The sequence below is a fragment of the Sycon ciliatum genome, chromosome 8, assembly GCF_964019385.1.
Source record: "Sycon ciliatum chromosome 8, ocSycCili1.1, whole genome shotgun sequence".
Classification (NCBI taxonomy): Eukaryota; Metazoa; Porifera; class Calcarea; order Leucosolenida; family Sycettidae; genus Sycon; species Sycon ciliatum.
In genome coordinates, this window is record NC_088650.1 from 31,065,783 (window position 1) to 31,085,728 (window position 19,946).

General features: G+C 49.2%; 1 protein-coding gene, 1 long non-coding RNA gene and 1 other non-coding gene across 4 annotated transcripts in view; 2 read left to right on the forward strand and 1 right to left on the reverse strand.

The window, feature by feature from the left end:
• LOC135822717 (protein eyes shut homolog) overlaps nucleotides 1-19,946 on the reverse strand; it is a 52,668-nt gene that overhangs the window by 13,466 nt on the left and 19,256 nt on the right. For both annotated transcript variants that reach the window (XM_065335542.1, XM_065335540.1), the window contains 16 exons: nucleotides 17,392-17,502; nucleotides 16,920-17,030; nucleotides 16,483-16,593; nucleotides 15,933-16,043; nucleotides 15,142-15,252; nucleotides 14,726-14,836; nucleotides 14,253-14,363; nucleotides 13,601-13,711; nucleotides 11,584-11,694; nucleotides 9,731-9,841; nucleotides 9,325-9,435; nucleotides 8,801-8,911; nucleotides 8,185-8,295; nucleotides 7,749-7,882; nucleotides 6,078-6,280; nucleotides 1-5,664 (listed from right to left, as the gene is read on the reverse strand). The exon at nucleotides 1-5,664 is cut by the window's left edge and continues 566 nt beyond it. In XM_065335542.1, coding sequence (XP_065191614.1) covers nucleotides 1-5,664; nucleotides 6,078-6,280; nucleotides 7,749-7,882; nucleotides 8,185-8,295; nucleotides 8,801-8,911; nucleotides 9,325-9,435; nucleotides 9,731-9,841; nucleotides 11,584-11,694; nucleotides 13,601-13,711; nucleotides 14,253-14,363; nucleotides 14,726-14,836; nucleotides 15,142-15,252; nucleotides 15,933-16,043; nucleotides 16,483-16,593; nucleotides 16,920-17,030; nucleotides 17,392-17,502 — 7,444 coding nt within the window. The remainder of the gene's footprint in view (nucleotides 5,665-6,077; nucleotides 6,281-7,748; nucleotides 7,883-8,184; nucleotides 8,296-8,800; nucleotides 8,912-9,324; nucleotides 9,436-9,730; nucleotides 9,842-11,583; nucleotides 11,695-13,600; nucleotides 13,712-14,252; nucleotides 14,364-14,725; nucleotides 14,837-15,141; nucleotides 15,253-15,932; nucleotides 16,044-16,482; nucleotides 16,594-16,919; nucleotides 17,031-17,391; nucleotides 17,503-19,946) is intronic.
• Trnav-cac (transfer RNA valine (anticodon CAC)) lies at nucleotides 6,748-6,820 on the forward strand. Its single transcript has one exon. It is a non-coding gene; the product is annotated as a tRNA-Val (tRNA).
• On the forward strand, nucleotides 17,719-19,878 carry LOC135822734 (uncharacterized). The gene is made up of 2 exons (XR_010554535.1): nucleotides 17,719-18,457; nucleotides 19,249-19,878. It is a non-coding gene; the product is annotated as an uncharacterized LOC135822734 (long non-coding RNA).

The following is a 19,946-nucleotide window of genomic DNA, read 5'->3' on the forward strand; positions in this document are numbered from 1 at the left end:
CAAGTACCGGACATGCAGGGACTACTCATGCACGGGTCAATCATCACCTCACAGTTCCGACCGTTGTAGCCCGGGGCACAGAAGCAAGTATACGGGAACACCGTGTTCCTACAATGTCCGCCGTTCAGACATGGGTGAGGTACCTGGGCGCACTCATCAACATCACTCCCGCATAGTTGCCCGGTGTACCCAGGCAAACAGTTGCACAGGAAGCTTCCCGCGGTATCCGTGCAGCTGCTCGAGCCGGTACTGTTGCACGGCGAGTCATCGCATTCGTTGATGTTGATCTGGCAGGTACGGCCGGTGAACCCAGCATGGCAGTTGCACAGGAACGTGTTGATCAGATCCACACACGAGCCGTTGTTACAGGGATTGCTGGCGCATTCCAGCAGCTCCGTCTCGCATTGTTGTCCAGTATAGCCGGGTGTACAGACGCACGTGTACATGTTGTGACCGTCATGGCATGCTCCATTCACACACGGCTGTGAGGCGCAATCATCGACCGACACGTCACACAACACTCCTGTGACACCGGCACTACAGACGCACTCGAAGGCGTTGACACGATCAACGCATGTACCGTTCGATGCACACGGCATGCTCAAACACTCATCAATATTGGTTTCGCAATGACGGCTGGTATATCCAGGAACACACTCGCACCGATAGTCGTGGATCAGATCAGTGCACGTTGCGGCGTTTTGGCACGCCACACTGTCACATTCGTTAATATCCGTCTCACACAGTCGGCCAGTGAAACCTGGGTTGCACGCACAGCTGAACCCGTTGATACCGTCCACGCATGCGGCAGAGTCGTTAGAGCACGGTGAACTCTGGCACTCGTCCACATTCTGTTCACAGTTGAAGCCGGTGAAACCGGGGGGACACAGGCACGTATACATGGCGGCGCCGTCCTGGCACGTGGCTCCGTTCAGGCATGGGCTGCTTGATAGAGAAGAACCGTTTGCCTGCATGGAGCAGAAATCAATGTCGTGTTCGCAGAACGCACCAGTCCGGCCCAGTGGACAGACACACATGCCATACCGTGGCTGGACATGAAATCCCTGGCTGTCAAACTGGTCTCCAAACCGAAATGACTCAGTACAGAATCCAGAGACGCAGGGTCTGTATGGGCAAAGCGTGGTGTTCACCTGGCAGAACTGACCGGCACGATCTGAGGAGCAGTTACACGCAAAGGAGCCAGGGAGGTTGGTGCATGTAGAGCCCGTGGTGCATGGCGAAGCGTTGCACTCATTCACGTCCTCTTCACAGAGCATGCCTGTGTAGCCGGTTGGGCATGAGCAGTTGAACACGCCCAGACCCAGCTCCTGACAGGTACCTCGCACACAGGGATTATTAGTGCAAGCAATGACAACCTGATCGCAGAGCAAGCCGGTCAGCCCTGGCGGACACACGCAGCTGAACTGCCCTCTGCCTTCGAGGCAAGAGCTGCCCGGACCGCACGGATTAGATGCGCACTCGAGTACGTCGACTTGGCAGTCACGTCCAGTAGAGTGACTCGGACACGTGCACTGGTAGTCGGCAACCAGATCAATACACGTGCCGCCGTTGACACAGGGCGAGGACATGCATTCGTTAAGCTCTTGCGCACACATCATGCCAGTGTAACCCGCGTCACACTGGCAGCGGAATGCATTGTGCATGTCCATGCAGGATCCGTTTACACATGGCTGTGACGCACACTCATTAATTCCCACACCGCAATCGGCTCCCATGAAGCCCATCTGGCACAGGCAGGACGCCGAGCGCACGCCGTCAACACACGTGGCATTGTTACGACACGGAAACGGCACGCAATCGTCGATCTGCGTCTCGCACAGCCTGCCCGTGAAATCCGCGAGGCACGCGCAATCGAAACCCACCATTCGATCGCGGCACGTGGCACCGTTCATGCAGGCGTGGTCGATGCAGCCGTCGATATCCTCGTCACAGCGTGGTCCAGTCAAGCCCGGAATACACGTGCAGGTGTAGCCGTTGACACCATCAATACACGAACCGTTCATGCCGCACGGTTGAGACAAACATTCGTCAATGTTCTCGCTACACGTGAGCCCAGTGAAGCCAGCCGAGCAGTTGCACGCATAGTCGTTCTGCAGGTTAATGCAGGTTGACGTTGGTGCACACGGGGAGTAGTAGCGACACTCGTCAAAGTCTTCATTGCACGTTGTGCCCAGAACACCGGCTGGACAGTAGCACTGGTAGCCTACACGATTGTGGATGCACAAGCCAGTATTGCACGGATGCGGCTGGCAGTAGTTGATCTCAAATTCGCACTGAGGGCCCGTGAAACCGACCGGACACGTGCACTCGAACCGGCCGGGTAGGTTGGCGCATGTGGCGTTGTTCAGGCACGGGTTAGACAGACAGTCGTCAATGTCAATCTGACACACTTGCCCACTGTAGCCGGGCGCACACTGACAGCGGTACTGGTTGAGCTCGTCCACGCACGTCGCTCCGTTCAGGCACGGATCGGAGAGGCACTCCCGCACCTCCAAATCGCAGCGCGAACCCTGATAGCCGGGAATGCAGAAGCACATGAAGCCGTTGACGCGGTCGCGGCAGATACCGTTCACACACGGATTGGACTGGCATTCATCAATGTTTGTCATACAACGCTCTCCCGTGAATCCTGCCGGGCATGTGCAACGGAACCGCGCAATCTCGTCGGTACAAGTGCCGTTGTTAATGCACGGAGCACTGGCGCATTCGTTGATCTCCGTCTGACACCTATCTCCAGTGTAGCCAGCATCACAGACACATCGATGAGCACCGACCAGGTCTACACAGGTGCCCTGCTGCCCGCATACTCCCTGCAACAGGCCGGCGCTGGCGATGGCACAATCGTCGATATTGGTCTCACACAGGCGTCCAGTGAAGCCAGCGGAACAGTCGCAAGCAAACGCATCCACCAGATCTCTGCACGATGCTCCATTGGTGCAGGGCTGTGACGAGCACTCGTCAATATTGACATCACAGTCTCGGCCGGTGAATCCTGGAAAGCACGTGCAAAAAAAGTCGTTGACGAGATCCGTGCAGTTGCCTTGGAGACATGGACCGCTGAGAGTGTCGTCCACCGCACAATCGTCGATATCCTCCGCACACGTAGAGCCATTAAAACCAGTATCACAATGGCAGGTAAACGAAGCCACACCGTCTATGCAAAGACCATTCACACAATTATGGCCGACACAATCGTCAATGTTGACCTCACAACGCGCGCCAGTATATCCGTTCGCACACTGACATTGGTGCTGGTTTCGACCGTCCACACATGTGCCACCAAACATACACGGATCACTGCTACACTCGTTGATATTTGTCTCACAGAGGCCGCCCGTGAACCCTGGATCACACTGGCACAGGTAACCATTGACAACGTCATGGCAGCGGCCATTACCCGCAGTGCATGGTGAGCTTGCACATTCGTTGCGATCCGTCTGGCATTGATCACCGAAGAAACCCGGCACGCACAGACATTCGTAGTAGCCCGGCCGATCGTGACACGTGCCGTTCACGCAGGGATTGGACAAGCATTCGTCGACATCAACACCGCATCTCGGTCCGGTGAATCCACTCACGCAGGCACAGCTGAAGGCGTTGGTGAGGTCTGTGCACGTACCATTGTTCAGGCATGGCGACGACCTGCACTCATCCGTGTTCAGTTGGCACTGGTCTCCGGCCCATCCTTGATCACACGTGCAATTATAGTGACCAGGCGTGGGCTCGGAACACTGACCGTTAGGGCTGCAGGGACTGGAGTCACACTCCTGTATGTCCGTGGTGCAGTGTTGCCCGGTGAATCCGTCGCCACACGCGCACACGTAGGAGCCGTTTGTATCGTGGCATGTAGCACCGTTCAGACACAGAGATGGCTGCTGCAAGCATTCATTGATATTTTGCTCACACCGAGTTCCCTGATAGCCGCGTACACAGGTGCAATTAAACTTGTTAATGCCGTCCAAACACGTCCCACCGTTTTGGCACGGGGTGCTCAGACATTCATCTACGTTCTCCGAACATCTGGCATTCGTGTAGCCCGGCGTACATCTACACTCAAATGCATTGCGTCTGTCCAGGCATATGCCGTTCACGCACGGCTGGCTGGCACACTCGTCGATCTCAATTTCACAGCGGTCACCTGTGGTTCCCATCGCACACGTACACAAGTAGTCATCAGTCATGTCGATACACGTGCCGTTGTTCTGGCATGGCTGGCTCGCACACTCATCGATTTCAATCTGACAGCGGCTGCCGGTGAAGCCGGATTCGCACACGCAGCGGAATCCGGCCACCAGGTCGGTGCAGTTGCCGTTGTTGCAGTCCACGCCGACGCATTCGTCAATCTCCACACCACACAGAATGCCAGTGTAACCAGGGTTGCAAGCGCACTGGTAGCCGTTGATGCCCTCCACGCAGCTACCCTGCTGGCATGGCATGGACACACACTCCAGGATATCAGTGTCGCACACAGCGCCGGTGAAGCCCTGCAGGCAATCGCAGCGAAAGTCGTCAACGAGGTCCACGCACGTGCCGTTGTTGCATTGGTCTGGTGCACGAGCGCAGTCATCGACATCCGTCTGGCACTGCACTCCGGTGAATCCGGCTGCACAGTTGCACGTGAAGCCATTCACCACGTCTGTGCATGTTCCCCGGTTAGCGCAGGAGTCACTGCGACACTCGATGATGTCAACGTCACACAGCCGACCAGTCCGGCCCGCCACGCAGTCACAGTGGAATCCGTCGATGTGATCGACGCACGTCCCGTACGCGGCATGACACGGAGCGGACGCACACTCGTCTATATTAGTCTGACACATCGACCCCGTATAACCGGCCGGGCACGTACACACATAGCCATTTACAATATCCTGGCAGGTTGCGTTATTACTACACGGCATACTGGCACACTCGTTCCTGTCCAGGTCGCAATCGCGACCATGCCATCCCGGTGCACACGTGCAATTGTAGTCATTGACCAGGTCCGTGCAAGTAGCGCCGTTGCTACACGGCTGCGGAGAACAATCGTCGATATTCGTCTCACATCGCGTACCGGTGTATCCGCTAGCGCACTGACACGTGAACAGGGCAACGCCATCAACACACGTCGCACCGTGCTGACATGTGTGCTGTTCACAATCGTCAATGTTCGTTTCGCACACCGTCCCTGTGAAGCCGGCACGACAACTGCAGCTGAACGATTGACGACCGGTGTCCGTACATGTGGCGTGGTTCTGACACGGATCGCCGAGACAATCATCGACATCCACGTCGCAGTCCTGGCCGGTGAAACCTGGCACACAGGCGCACTGATAGGAACCATGGGTGTTGCTGCAGGTGGCGCCGTTCCGACAGGGACTTCCCCGCTGGCACTCGTCGATGTCCACCGAGCAGTTGCGTCCCTCAAACCCAGTCCCGCTGCAGTCACAAGCAAAGTCGTCTAGCAGGTCGATGCAGCGTGCTCCGTTGGCGCACGGTACTGCCAGGCATTCACGTACGTTTAGGCCGCACTGCAGACCACTGAAGCCAGGCACGCAGTAGCACTTGTACTCGCCGGTCGTGGCGTTGGCCTCGCACACGGCGTCGTTCAGACAAGGAATGCTGTCACAGGCCGTGCTGGATGATTCACAGCGGCTTCCAGTTACTCTGCGCAGGAAAAAAACAAGACATGCATAACAGAAATCAACAATACTGCTATAAGGTAGGATTACTACACGACCGTGTCCTTCTATCGTGAAGGTTGTACAGTGTTGCACACATTCAATATATACATGTGCGTTGTCATATTATTACGAGCAACAACATTACGCGACACTCTTGTGATGGATCCACGCAGTTGTAATATTATGACTCATCGTCCGACGTGACAATGCGGTGATAGGCAATACAATCATGTATACGGCTTTTGAGTGCTCAGTACAGTACGACAATGTTGCCTCATGATTGCACTGATGTATGAGCATGCAACTCAGTTGCAACGAACTAGCCTTGTTCCACTGCTGTTCCGTGTACATAATAATATTACGACTCCCGTCAGGATGTGATGGAGGTGAACTCACCCTGGCTCACAGAGGCACATGAAGCCGTTGATCATGTCCATGCAGGTGGAGTTGTTGCCCGTGCACGGATCGCTGCTACACTCGTCCACATTGCTCTGGCACTGCACACCTGTGTACCCAGGTGTACATGAGCACGTATAGCCGTTCAGGGTGTCATGACACGTACTTGAGTGCTGGCATGGTGTTGACATGCACTCGTTCATCTACACACCAATGTACAGGAAGGGGACATACATATACAAGGTCAACACACCGAAAGGAGACATAGCGTTACACTGGTTGAAGCAAATGCACTTATCGCTCCATATGTGACCAGCAACAGAATGAACTTGAAGCCCTTGATGATAACCGTATTTTCCGGAGCAAAAGCCGTACCAGTAAGACACCAGTAATTCACCCCAAAAAGGTCTGTGCGGCTTTTACACTACGATGGTCAAATTAACGGTGGGAAATAGGGTAGATGTCTCAATTTTGTGACAAAAATCTGGGTGCAGCTTATAGTCTGGTGCGGCTTTTACTCCAGAAAAATACAGTGACACTGTTTCCAGGTGTGCACTGGCTTGATCACATTTGGAATCACACGCACGCGCAGTACTTAAACACAATGCGGAACTTGCACTCTCTGAGCTTCACGGGCTTAGTACGATTGCTCTTCTTCTAAACATCACATGTTTCTGTAGTGTAGCGGTTATCACGTGTGCTTCACACGCACAAGGTCCTCGGTTCGAACCCGAGCAGAAACTTTTTTTTCCTTTTTATTGGGCTTCATCAAAAACTTGAGGAACAGACAAATTGAAGGCAAATTACACGAAACACGTATACACGCATAGTACCGTACTGGCAATATATGTTGCCGCAGTGAGGCCATGAAGCGTTACATTGGCACATGTTTGCCGCACGCAGGGCGTTACACGCAAAGTCGCACAGGAGCCGTTACACAGGTTTCTTTATTGCCGCAGTCCTTTTTTTGCTATTGCCGCATCACTTTTTTTGCTATTGCCGCATCATGTTTTTGCTTTTGCCGCATCATTTTTTTCTTTTCATCCACATTGAAGGCACAGAAATTCAGTTGCTATCCAACTGTTCCAAACCCGACGGCAAAGGGCGACAACGATATCAATAGAAGACTGTATATTTTGACTATCAGAGTGATCTGTTCACAAAAAGATCGTCAAAAGGAAAGTGACATAGGGGAAGAGCGCTTCCTCCAAAAACTACTTTTCACCACGCGGTACACGTGCTTTCACAGTTTTCAGCCTTTTTTTGCAGTGCAAACTGCAATGAAAAGATCGCCGCACCCCGCCGGACGCGCGTTACGAACTCAACGAAAATTTGTCGCACTAGCCTGGTCGCGCGTTACGCCGCACCCCCCTGCGTTACGCGTTACGCGGCAACATATATTGCCAGTACGGTATTCAATATCATCATTGAATTCGGATGGTGGACCAATTTATAATAATGGTCAAAAAGGAAAAGGACAGTAGTCAGTTTTGTGCCATTTGTCGCACTCGCTGACTGCATAATATTATGATCTGGTTACGTTGGTGGACAGTTGGTCATAACTCGTAACGTTTTGTCCTTCTCCTTTTTTTTACCATCATTGAATTCCAAGTTTACTTGATGCGGGTGTGATATTTGAGAGTGAGACAAGGGAAGTGCTCTGCATCTTACCTGTGTCTGACAGTCTGTGCCTGTCCATCCAGCCGCACAGGTACACATACGGCCGGTAATGTCATCTGTGCACGTGCCTCCGTTGAGGCATGGCTGGGTCAGGCAAGTGCTCTGGCTGGTCTGGCATTGCGAGCCTGTCACAGAGGTCACAGAGGTCACAAAGGTCACAGCGAGGTCACAGAGGTCAAATAGGTCAAATAGGTCACAGAAGCAGACAAACAGACATGCAGGAGTACTCTATTTCTGGCAGTGAAATTTCATGAAGCCTGGGATCAATTACGCACAATCTAGATGTGTATCATGAGTGAGATTGCTCTGGTAGACCACTACCCCTTGTACTGAACCATTGCTGTGTGAGCGAAAATGAGAATAAAAGAATAGTCATAGCCTGCCGCACACACTTATTCAGTACTGGTCGGGTGTTGTGAACTCTTACCTGTGTATCCTGCATTACAGTTGCATGTGAATGTGTCTATACCATCCACACAGACGCCATTACCACATGACACTCCACTGCAATCATCTATGTTGGTCTGACATCGGTCACCTGCGACAGGTAAGTAGAAGACGACACGCTCATAAAGCCATCTGTGGGGAGAGTACGGTCTCTGCAGTGACCTGGACACTATGTCCAGTACACGTTGAAGCTGTCCCCAGTTTGATTACAGTCCAGCATCAGGATGTCCAGTTCATATTTTTGAGCTAAAGGTTAAAGTTTAGCTGAGACAACGAACAATCGGGTATACCGTAAGCTGTAATTCACGACAATGCACCACTTCAACCAGAAAAAGACCTGGCTCATAGTGTGGTAATACCTGTAGTTCCTTCTCCTTCTCTCTCATTGTTATTAGTTCAGGATCGGATCCAGGAAGGTCACGGTAGCTGAGGTGTGCGTGGATTAAGTCTACCCTGCAGATCACTGCGTGGGTTATGTGCAACCAGTACTTAGAAACAAGCAACCCTGCATTCACTATGTCTCCATGTAATAGTAGTAACTTGAAATAATAGCAATCTTCTTCAGGACGAGATTTCAAAGTTTTTTTGTTGCTCACCTGTAAATCCGGAATTGCAATTGCATGTGAAGCCGTTGATGCCGTCAACACAGACGCCACTGCCACACGTTGCTCCAACACATTCATCAATATTCGTCTGACAACTTGCGCCTGAAGCATTGACAATGACAAAGCACAGCACCAAACTGTCTTATCAAGCAAAGTAGGAACTGAATGCCAGGACTAACATGTTAGGCCCACAAGCAAAGTCTATAGGCACAGTATGTATCCATGCAGACACCTGACTGTGTAAGGGTGAGCTCAAAAATTAATAGTAATTCTTCCTCTATCCACACAATGTTTGATACCTCAGTGGGCAGAGTTTCCTTACGTTTGATAGTACTCTTCACCAGAGGATCGCACAGCATTAGACCGGGCTAGCAAGCAACACTTTGTTCTCCCTCCTTCCGTGTGCGTGTGAGCTCAGTAGACCCAAACATTCGCTACTCTGTATAATAATCGCACTGAGTTCATGCTGCACTGCGCTAAACTAGCCTGCAAATGCACCATCCCAATCATCTCACCTGTGTATCCTGCATTACAGTTGCATGTGAATGTGTCTACACCATCCACACAGACACCATTACCACATGATACTCCACTGCAATCATCTACGTTTGTCTGACATCGGTCACCTGCAACCGCCATAGAACACAGAGAGATGCAGCAGTGAGCAGGCACATCAAACATGTATCGGCATCTGTGCAAGCGTGTGTGCTTGTGTTTGTGTGTGTGTGTGTGTGTGTGTGTGTGTGTGTGTGTGTGTGTGTGTGTGTGTGTGTGTGTGTGTGTGTGTGTGTGTGTGTGTGTGTGTGTGTGTGTGTGTGTGAGGGGGGAGGGGAGGAGTTATCGAGCATTGTTAAGTAAAGGGTATCTATCAAGCTTGTTTTATGTTGTGAATACCGAATGTTCTATATACAAATGTCTTACCAGTGAAACCTGAGCTGCACTGACATACAAAGCTGTCAATAAGATCACGGCACACTCCATTTCCACAGGAAACTCCACTACAGTCGTTGATATTAGTCTGGCAACTTGAGCCTACAGTGGACAACGAACACATGAACAATCACAGTGGGGTCACTTAAGGGAAATTTATGCTCCCCATTTCGCAAGAGGTACACAAAAGGAAGAAAAATAGGGCTGTTCTGTTGTTACTCAGAGTTTCACGGCAAAAACCAATCATCAGACAACCGGTTGCATACTACGCTCTGCCCATTCCGGGCATTTGAGCGCTATTGCACGTTACACTGCCTCTGTGCTCCCCATTTCAAAAGCCAGTCAGTTTGGGGCATGGAGCGTACACGGTCTGCAAGACCAAGGGAAGCTACATCTTTTGTTGAAGAAAATGGAACGACTTAACCTGGATGCATGCATCCATCCATCCATCCAGTCATCCATTAAAAGCCATCCCTGTCATTGACCCTTGTGGAGTACATTGAACACTGAATGGAAATCGATTTTTGTCATTCGTAATTACGCATATAGTTCCCTATCCTTCCCCCTTTCTATGCCACAAGCATACAACTTGGGTTACCAGGAAAGTACATTGCGCGAAATCACGCGACACCTGTACATTTTCGATCTGCGGGATGAAGATGACGACGTCCATGCATCAGGTATCAGGGGGTAGTAAGATACTGGTATATTACTACTCCACGCCTCAAATCGTGCTGTCAAGCGTATGCGGGGGAGTGTAGCATGCCATCCCTTACACTTTCCAGCTCAGGGTTACCCTCGCTACCAATGGACGAAATTTCAGGGTCACAGCTTGCGCAACGGCTTTGTCCTGTGCGAATGGCCACTCGACATACTCAGCACAAATTTTCTATTGCATGCATGCACAAAATGTTCAACTTTCGTATTTTTGGCAACTTTACCACCGTCGTGGAGGCTGGTTGGTGAGGAGCAGGTAGCCATCCCTTGTGGAATCAAACACATGGTTCCACAGTGTGGCTGATTCCGCAAGAGCCAGGTCCATACGAGGAACATTCGCTTTGTCTTTTGCCATCGAAGTAAGTCACTTTTCTTGTTCTCAGTGTTTTTTACGTTCAACGTTTCTGAGATTTTTGAATTATTCACTTTTCATTCTTTCATACTTTATTTCTTCATGTTCACTGCCTCACTTGCCTTCTGATCTGGAGAATGTGACGGAGGTGACTGTTGGTTACTGCCTGGTATAACGGTTGTCGTGCTGTTGCTGTATTTCCGTCCTGCTCGCGACGTTGTAGATCACAAACAATTTGAAATCACATGAATTGTACTTACCGTCGTGCGTGCGGTATTAGGAAACACTGTGCAGATTAGATCGTTGCAATGTATCTATATGTGTGTCTGGTCATCCTGTGCCACGCAAGAACTCCAACCAGACGCATTCGTCCTCGGCCCTGTTGATCGATTGTCCACTCGTCTTTCCTTGAAGAACGATCGATCAAAAAAATCGAGCTCGAGGACTTTTCGCAAAAAAACGGCTGAAAAAAGGAAGAAAAAAGGGTGCTCAGAATGAGATTCGAGTACACAACCATGGTCCCAGCAGTTTATGTGGATGTCGCTCATAGATGCGCGATTTCGCGCATCTATTGCCTTCGATACTCAGGGTCTTGTTAATTAAGCTGAGCAGGTTACATTAGACAAAGAGTTCACAACCCACAGAGCCAGCACCTACACATTGAGGCTGGGTACCCTGATATTTCCTGTTCCAAACAAAAAAAATCATTCGCACATTCCTAGCAGGCATAGTAGCAGATAATAGACAAAGACCTTGCAGGTCTCTAACAACACACCTGTGAATCCAAGATTACAGCTGCACGTAAAGCCGTTCACACCATCCACACAAACTCCATTGCCGCATGTCACTCCAACACAATCATCAATGTTGGTCTGACAGCTGGCGCCTGAGCAAAACAAGACACAGAGCAATGGATACATACAGCTCCGAGATGAGGAGAAACCATAACACTCCACTTAGTCACTGGTGCTGAGTACTGTTATGCTTCAATGCAATTGAGCATGTTCTATCTCCATATTTCAGCCTTCCTGGCAGAGGGTCTCACAAGGCATAGCCCAGTGAGCCGGTCACACTATCTTTAAGGGCGCGCTCACACTGCGACCATGAGCACGCGTCCAGGCATCAGCAAAACGCAGAAACGTGGGAGTCGTGCTCACACTAGGCCTCGTACACGCGTAGACGTGAAGTTGTCACACAAACTTTACGAATTGCAGTTCGTATCCAAAAGAGTCCGTGCGTTTCCTAATAAAGTTGTGGCCCGTTTTGGATGTAATTTTTCGCATGTTGCATGTTGGAGGAAGTGCCTCGTGGCTCCTGGCTCGTATTCTTGAAGTCGACGAAAATAATTCATACAATCAGGTCGGTTTGGACTCTTGAGGGACTGCCGCTGACATCCATGATCCAAGCGCTTTCGCTTTCCTGACCTCGTGGTCAGAGCAAGTGCCAGTGCAGTGGAAATTCCGGTAGTGGTTTCTTTCGTCTGTTGCCGAGATGAGAACTGTATTTTCCGGTGATATGTAACTGAAATGTCTTGAGGTATGGCATTCCATCATCGCAGAAAAGTAGAGAAAGATGATTTCCGAAACCGAAAAGCCAGACCAAGCTGCCATCGTATTGAACGAGTACACTGTAGAAATTGGTCACTGACCCGATCACAACGAAGCAACTACAAAAACAAAAACAAAATCGACATCGTCCAAAAAGGGCAAAGAATGCATATATGGCGGTGCGTGCGTGCAGGACCACAACTACAAAATTTTAAAAATGTGCAAATGTCCAGGTGACATCGACAACCGCCGATTTTCATGAATCAACACACCGGAATTTGAGAAATTGAACATACTTCAGGCCAGGTTGTACACAAATACGCTTCACGTCTACGATCATGTTGCCGCCAAGTCGTGGCACCCCCCTCCGGAGGTCGCGGTCACGATTTGAAACGTGGCCGCGAAGTTTTGGTCAAGTTCATGCCGTTGCCATGCAACTTGGCCGCATGGCCGCATGGACGCTGGTTTTGGTCGCAGTGTGAGCGCGCCCTAAGGCCTGTTTCTAGTAGTTCTTATTCTGAAAAGAATATCGGGGGCTGTATCGGGGGCTGTATCGGGGGCTGTATCGGGGGCTGTATCGGGGGCTGTATCGGGGGCTGTATCGGGGGCTGTATCGGGGGCTGTATCGGGGGCTGTATCGGGGGCTGTATCGGGGGCTGTATCGGGGGCTGTATCGGGGGCTGTATCGGGGGCTGTATCGGGGGCTGTATCGGGGGCTGTATCGGGGGCTGTATCGGGGGCTGTATCGGGGGCTGTATCGGGAGCTGTATCGGGGGCTGTATCGGGGGCTGTATCGGGGGCTGTATCGGGGGCTGTATCGGAGGCTGTATCGGGGGCTGTATCGGGGGCTGTATCGGGGGCTGTATCGGGGGCTGTATCGGGGGCTGTATCGGGGGCTGTATCGGGGGCTGTATCGGGGGCTGTATCGGGGGCTGTATCGGGGGCTGTATCGGAGGCTGTATCGGGGGCTGTATCGGGGGCTGTATCGGAGGCTGTATCGGGGGCTGTATCGGGGGCTGTATCGGGGGCTGTATCGGGGGCTGTATCGGGGGCTGTATCGGGGGCTGTATCGGGGGCTGTATCGGGGGCTGTATCGGGGGCTGTATCGGGGGCTGTATCGGGGGCTGTATCGGGGGCTGTATCGGAGGCTGTATCGGGGGCTGTAAAAAAATGATTACTATGTTGTACAATGTAGATGATGTGCAGGTAGAAGCACAGCTAACATCTGCAGACTGTAGATCTTACCTGTGAATCCTGCATTACAGTTGCATGTGAATGTGTCTATACCATCCACACAGACACCATTACCACATGATACTCCACTGCAATCATCTATGTTTGTTTGACATCGGTCACCTACAGCAGCCATAGAATACGGTGAGATGCAGCAGTCAGTAAGCATATCAAACATTTTTTAAACTCTCTCTCTCTCCCTATCTCCCCTCCCCTCTTTCTCACTCTGTTACTCTGTCTGTCTGTCTGTCTGTCTGTCTGTCTGTCTGTCTGTATGTCTGTCTGTCTGTTTGTCTGTCTGTTCGTCTCTCAGTTATGCACAACATCACACTTTCCGGGCACAAGTTCAAGATGGATAGATACACGTGCAACTATGGAGACACACAGCATACGTATATCCAGTATTCCACACACCACTGCATACACATCAAATTCAAAGGTGCGGTAGTAGATAGCAATTGATATCAGGATGGTAGAAGACTGTGACTAAGAAACAGAGGGTAGTAGGTTCAACTAAACTTATTCGTTTCGTGAAAATGATCGATAATGTCAGATGCCTTTAGCAACACAGACTGAGAGTTATTCTGTATTGTTAAGGCAAGGAATATTAATCTAGCTTGTCTGATGCTGTGAATGCCGAGAACTCTATTTACAAATGTCTTACCAGTGAAGCCAGAGTTGCACTGACATACAAAGTGGTCTATAAGATCACGGCACACTCCATTTCCACAGGAAATTCCACTGCAGTCGTTGATATTTGTCTGGCAAGTTGAGCCTACAGTGGACAACAACACATGAACAATCACAGTGGGGTCACTTGACGGCAAACACATGCCTATCTTTGACAATATCCCTGCCAAAATCCGTGTAGAGAAACCTGAACATTGATCACATTTTGCTATTCAGATCTAGATACATGTATGTGCCCCCCCCCCTCTCTTTCTATCCCATATGATCAACTAGAACGGGACGAAGATAGCCTGCTGTACACAACACTGTGTTACATTAGCCAGGTTATGTGTGACTAGGAGTGCATTACCCACGAAGCCAGCGACACTGATATTTCCTATCTCATAGGAAGGTTCCACTCTCATATTCTTAGCAAAATGATAGACATTGATCTTGCTGTCAACATACCTGTGAATCCAAGATTACAGCTGCACGTAAAACCGTCCACACCATCCACACAAACTCCATTTCCGCATGTCACTCCAACACAATCATCAATGTTGGTCTGGCAGCTGGCACCTGAACAAACACAGAGCAGTAAATAAGTACAGTTACAAGAGGATGAGCAAACGGGGCACTCTACTGAGTCATTGGTGCAGCATGTTGTAACGCTTCTATGCAGCAAAGCATTTTCTATCTCCACATAGTTGCCTTCATGCAAGAGGGTCTTGCCTAGCGCAGCCAGCTAGACGAGTCATGCTAATTTTGAAGGTCTTTTCTAGCAGATCTTTAAGTATGCAGGTGCTATAAAACAGCGGAATACCCTGGTGTTTACATGGTCTGCGCTTAGCGCCACAATAATATCTACAGGGTGTGTGTCTCACCTGTGAATCCTGCATTACAGTTGCATGTGAATGTGTCTATACCATCCACACAGACACCATTACCACATGATACTCCACTGCAATCATCTATGTTTGTCAGACATCGGTCACCTGCACGGCCACAGCACACAGAGAGATGAAACAGTTGGTAAGCACACCAAACATGTAACTCTCTCTCTCCCACTCTCTCTCTCTCTTTCCCTCTCTCTCTCTCTCTCTCTCTCTCTCTCTCTCTCTCTCTCTCTCTCTCTCTCTCTCTCTCTCTCTCTCTCTCTCTCTCTCTCTCTCTCTCTCTCTCTCTCTCTCTCTCTCTCTCTCTCTCTCTCTCTCTCTCTCCGTGCGCTATGTCCAACATCGCACTTTCAGAGCACAAGTTCAAGATGAATGGATACATATGCAGCCATGGGGACATGCCGTAAACGCATACCTAGTATTCTACACAACACTGCGCGGGTGTAGCTGCTCCCCCTGGGAGGGAGGGGGGGGGGGGGCACGGCCGAATTCAATGTATGTGTAGGATGCCTGGTGCATGTCTTCATGGTCATAACGTGCATGCTGAACCTAGGTCGAAATTTTTAGGGTGGTGCACGTACCCCTCGTGCCCCATGCGAGCTAAGCGCCTGCCATTGCATGCAATATTTAATAGCAGTTGACATCAGGATGGTAGAAGACCGTGACTAAGAAGCGGAGGGTACCGGATTCAGGTCAAAACTAAACTTTTTTGTTTCGTGAAAATGATCGATAATGTCTGATGCTGTGAATGCCGAGAACTCTATTTACAAATGTCTTACCAGTGAAGCCAGAGTTGCACTGACATACAAAGTGGTCGATAAGATCACGGCACACTCCGTTTCCACAGGAAATTCCACTACAGTCGTTGATATTTGTCTGGCAACTTGAGCCTACAGTCGACAACGAACATATGAATATTTACAGTGGGGTCACTTGACGGCAAACGTATGCCTATCTTTGACGATATCTCTGTCAAAACTCCATGTAGAGCAACTGGAATATCGCGTGGCTATCACATTTTTTCTACTCACATCTATGCATAATTATATGCCCCCCCCCCCCTCTCTATCTCTCTCTCTATCACAGTGTAGATATCAACTGGAAATGGGACCAAAATTGCCTGCCGTACACATGACTAGGTTACATTAGGCAAAACATATTTGGCTAGGAGTGCATTATGCACAGAGCCAGCAACTTGCCATGGAGGCTATGGACACTGATATTTCCTAATCATTTGAAGTCCTGGCCAAAGAAAGGATGCATTCGCCCATTCTTAGCATAGTAGCAGATGATAGACAATGAATGACCTTGCTGCTCTCTAAAACACACCTGTGAATCCAAGATTGCAGCTGCACGTAAAACCATCCACACCATCCACACAAACTCCACTGCCGCATGTCACTCCAACACAATCATCAATGTTGGTCTGACAGCTGGCACCTGAGCAAACACAGCCACAGAGAAGTAAATAAGTACAGCAACAAGAGGATGAGCAAACATGATAGTCCACTGAGTCATTGGTGAAGCCTGTTGTAATGCTTCAAAGCAGCAAAGCATGTTCTATCTCACAACTTCTGCCTTTACTGGCAGAGGGTATTGCAATGTGTAACCAAGTGGGCCGGTCACACTATTTGTCAGGCTCGATTCTAGTACCTTAGTTCTTTTTCCAAAAATTAATATTGGGGCTGTAAGAATGAAAGGATAACATGTTGTGAATGGAATGCAGGCAGAAACACAGCTATGATAGCAGTACATGTGAGCCTCACCTGTGAATCCTGCATTACAGTTGCATGTGAATGTGTCTATACCATCCACACAGACACCATTACCACATAATACTCCACTGCAATCATCTATGTTTGTCTGACATCGGTCACCTGCAACAGCCATAGAACAATCACCAAAGCAGCACAGAGCAATAGTCATCCCTACACGGATCAGGTCAGAGGTAGATGCATTACCGTGACTACAATATGCTGTCGGTGGAGCACCTCAAACGCATAAGTGTGAAGTACAGACACACAAGTGATCCTGCTGTACACTAGAAAGATCACGCTGCACACATAGATGGGGACGGACGCAGTCAGTTTTGATATTTACTTCTATACAGTGGCTGGATAGTACAAAATCGTGGTTGTGACTTTGGCGATAATTTTCGGGGAATTTCTCTCCTCTCTCCATCGGCTGGGTAGTTCATAAATTTGCCACTGGCGCATATCAGTTCACACATCAACTCACCGGTAAATCCCGAGGTACAGCTGCAGGCAAAGCCATCGATGCCATCAATGCACATTCCGTTTCCGCATGTTACGCCAAGACAGTCGTCAATGTTGGTCTGGCAGCTTGAGCCTAAGACGGACACAAGCACAAGCACAGAGCAAGCCGAAGAGGTCTTCTAAGGTGCTGCTCAGCAAAATATAGCCTTCCAGAATACAATATCATCGGGCCAGAAACTCGGCAGGCCTAGTAGTATAAATACTGAACTGTGCAGTTGGCAGGCACAGTTCAGCATTCATGAGTTTAATTTTACTGGCCAGCAGTGTATATGTAGGACTCAGTATAGAGTCCATGCACTATATGATGTCCAGCACCCTATATAGAGTCCATTGGTCCAAAATCCACTATACAGAGTCCAGGAGTCCACTCAATTTTGATCAGCTTCAACCTGCCGCGCAATCCCCTATAAGGAGTACACTTTTTCTTCCAGTCCCCTATTCACAGTCCAGGAGTCCAGTTTATCCAGTCACGCCGTCCTGTGTGTTGTGCCCGAAAAAGAACAAACACCTTTTCAGTTTTGCTTGCCTGGTGGCAGCGCATTCCTTTCTTCACTTCAGCCATGGCTGCCAGTTCTGCTGTGAAGTTGCTGACAGTAATCTGTCTCGAGGTAACCAAGGAGGATAAGGAGACGTTCAAAATCAAATCTGGAAAGCGTCTTGTGGTTCTCTGAAGACGTTTCATCAGTGCGCGGGTTGAAAGCAGAAATTGCAGAACGAGAAAAGTTCAGCACAGTTCAAATCTGACGAGTCAGGTACACTGACACTCTCTTTCGTTCGACGCCACAAGGATCCCCTGTTTGGCTGGCCATTGCTGCCAGTAAGACGTTTGAACGGTTTCATCAGAGCGAGGGATGAAAGCAGAAACCGGAGAAAGAGAAAAGTTCAGCACAGTTCCAATCTGACGAGTCAGATACACTGACACTCTCTTTCGTTCGACGCCACAAGGATACCCCTGTTTGACTGGACAAGAGTTGCCTGTACCACCGTGTCAAAAGGCTGTCCAACTACATGGCAGGACGATGACTGAGGTAAGGAAGCTTTTACTCGTTTCGATTGGTCTGCTGTTCTTTCGTTATGCTGAAATTTTTTTTCCATTTTCAAGGAGCGCATCGCGTTTGTTTGATGTTGCTTGAATGAATGCCCTAAAAGTAATCAACCACTTCGTAATAGTCCCCAAGGACTGCAAGGACTTTGCATCAATCGTATACGATCGTCTAGCTATCATCAATTTTTATAATTATTTCATGAGAAATGTATTTTTATCCCTGTGATAATTATGTGAAACTCCACGACACTATTCCTCTAGTATGATGTCAAATACAATGGGATCCACAAACGCAGTGCCAGTGTACTAGTAGTAGTAGGAGGATTGCTTGTATGCCAATGACACTTTTTGAAGAAAAAGCTTCTCAAGCTAATACTCGTATTCCCTGAAGTAACCGTTTTGATGTCACGAACATGACATTGTGTCAGTGAAACTGCCTAGTAACAACAAATCATTGCATTTCCATCTTGGGGAAGACTGACTGACGGCAATGCTGTACAGATTGTTCAAATCATCGAATTTCAATTTAGTTGCAGTGAAGTGAAACACTGTGTACACTACATGTATGGTGGTGTGTCTGTGCGTCTTGAGTGTGCACAAACGATCTTATTCCTCGTATTACTAATAGATTATTGTCCCCACCGTCACCTGTTCACAGGTCTTTGAGTGGATTGATTTTCATGGAGCATCACATTCGTTGAGAACTTGGTAGTTGTGTGCTCCCATGCATCATTACGGTAATAAGCGTATCCTTGTGCTATCTATTTGTTGCAGGTGTGCTGATCTTCAGAAGCTTGCGGAACTGAGTGCTGCTGAACATTTGCATGGCCATGAGCAATGGCGAAGCTTGCTATTTCACTCTCAGCATGTGCTAGTATTATGCTGACCACTGCACTATGTTACTCTCTTACACTACTACGTGTATGTAAACGTGCGTGTACCCGTCCCTGTATGCATTCGTTTCGTATTATTATTTGTTATCCCTCTTGACTTTACTTGTAAATGGGTGGACGTTTGCATGGCTGTTGGAGTTGCGTGTGTATTGTGTCTCTACTCTTTTCTTGGTGTTTTCTTGGCGTTGTATAAGTTTGTGTGTGTGTGTGTGTGTGCGCGCGAGCGCGCGCGCAATAATTTGAAAACGAATAATCAATCCTGGGCTCTCCATTATTCTCTTTCGATTCTTGTTTTTTTTTCTAGGTATTTTCTTGGCGTTGTGTGGGTGTGTGCATGTGTGTGTGTGCGTGCACAATTATTTGGCAACGCCACTAAGGTGTAAAGGCATAGTGGTGGCCTGCGGAAGCGAAGGCTATAGCTTGTGTGTTTCTGAACATTCAAGTGATGCTAACGCGGATCCCGCGAATATTATTATTATTACATGATTGAGATATTGTAATTTGCAGCGTCTGATTGCCTAATTGGCTGGACTTTATACAGGGAGTGTTGTCCACATAAGACTCTTTAATCTTTATAGT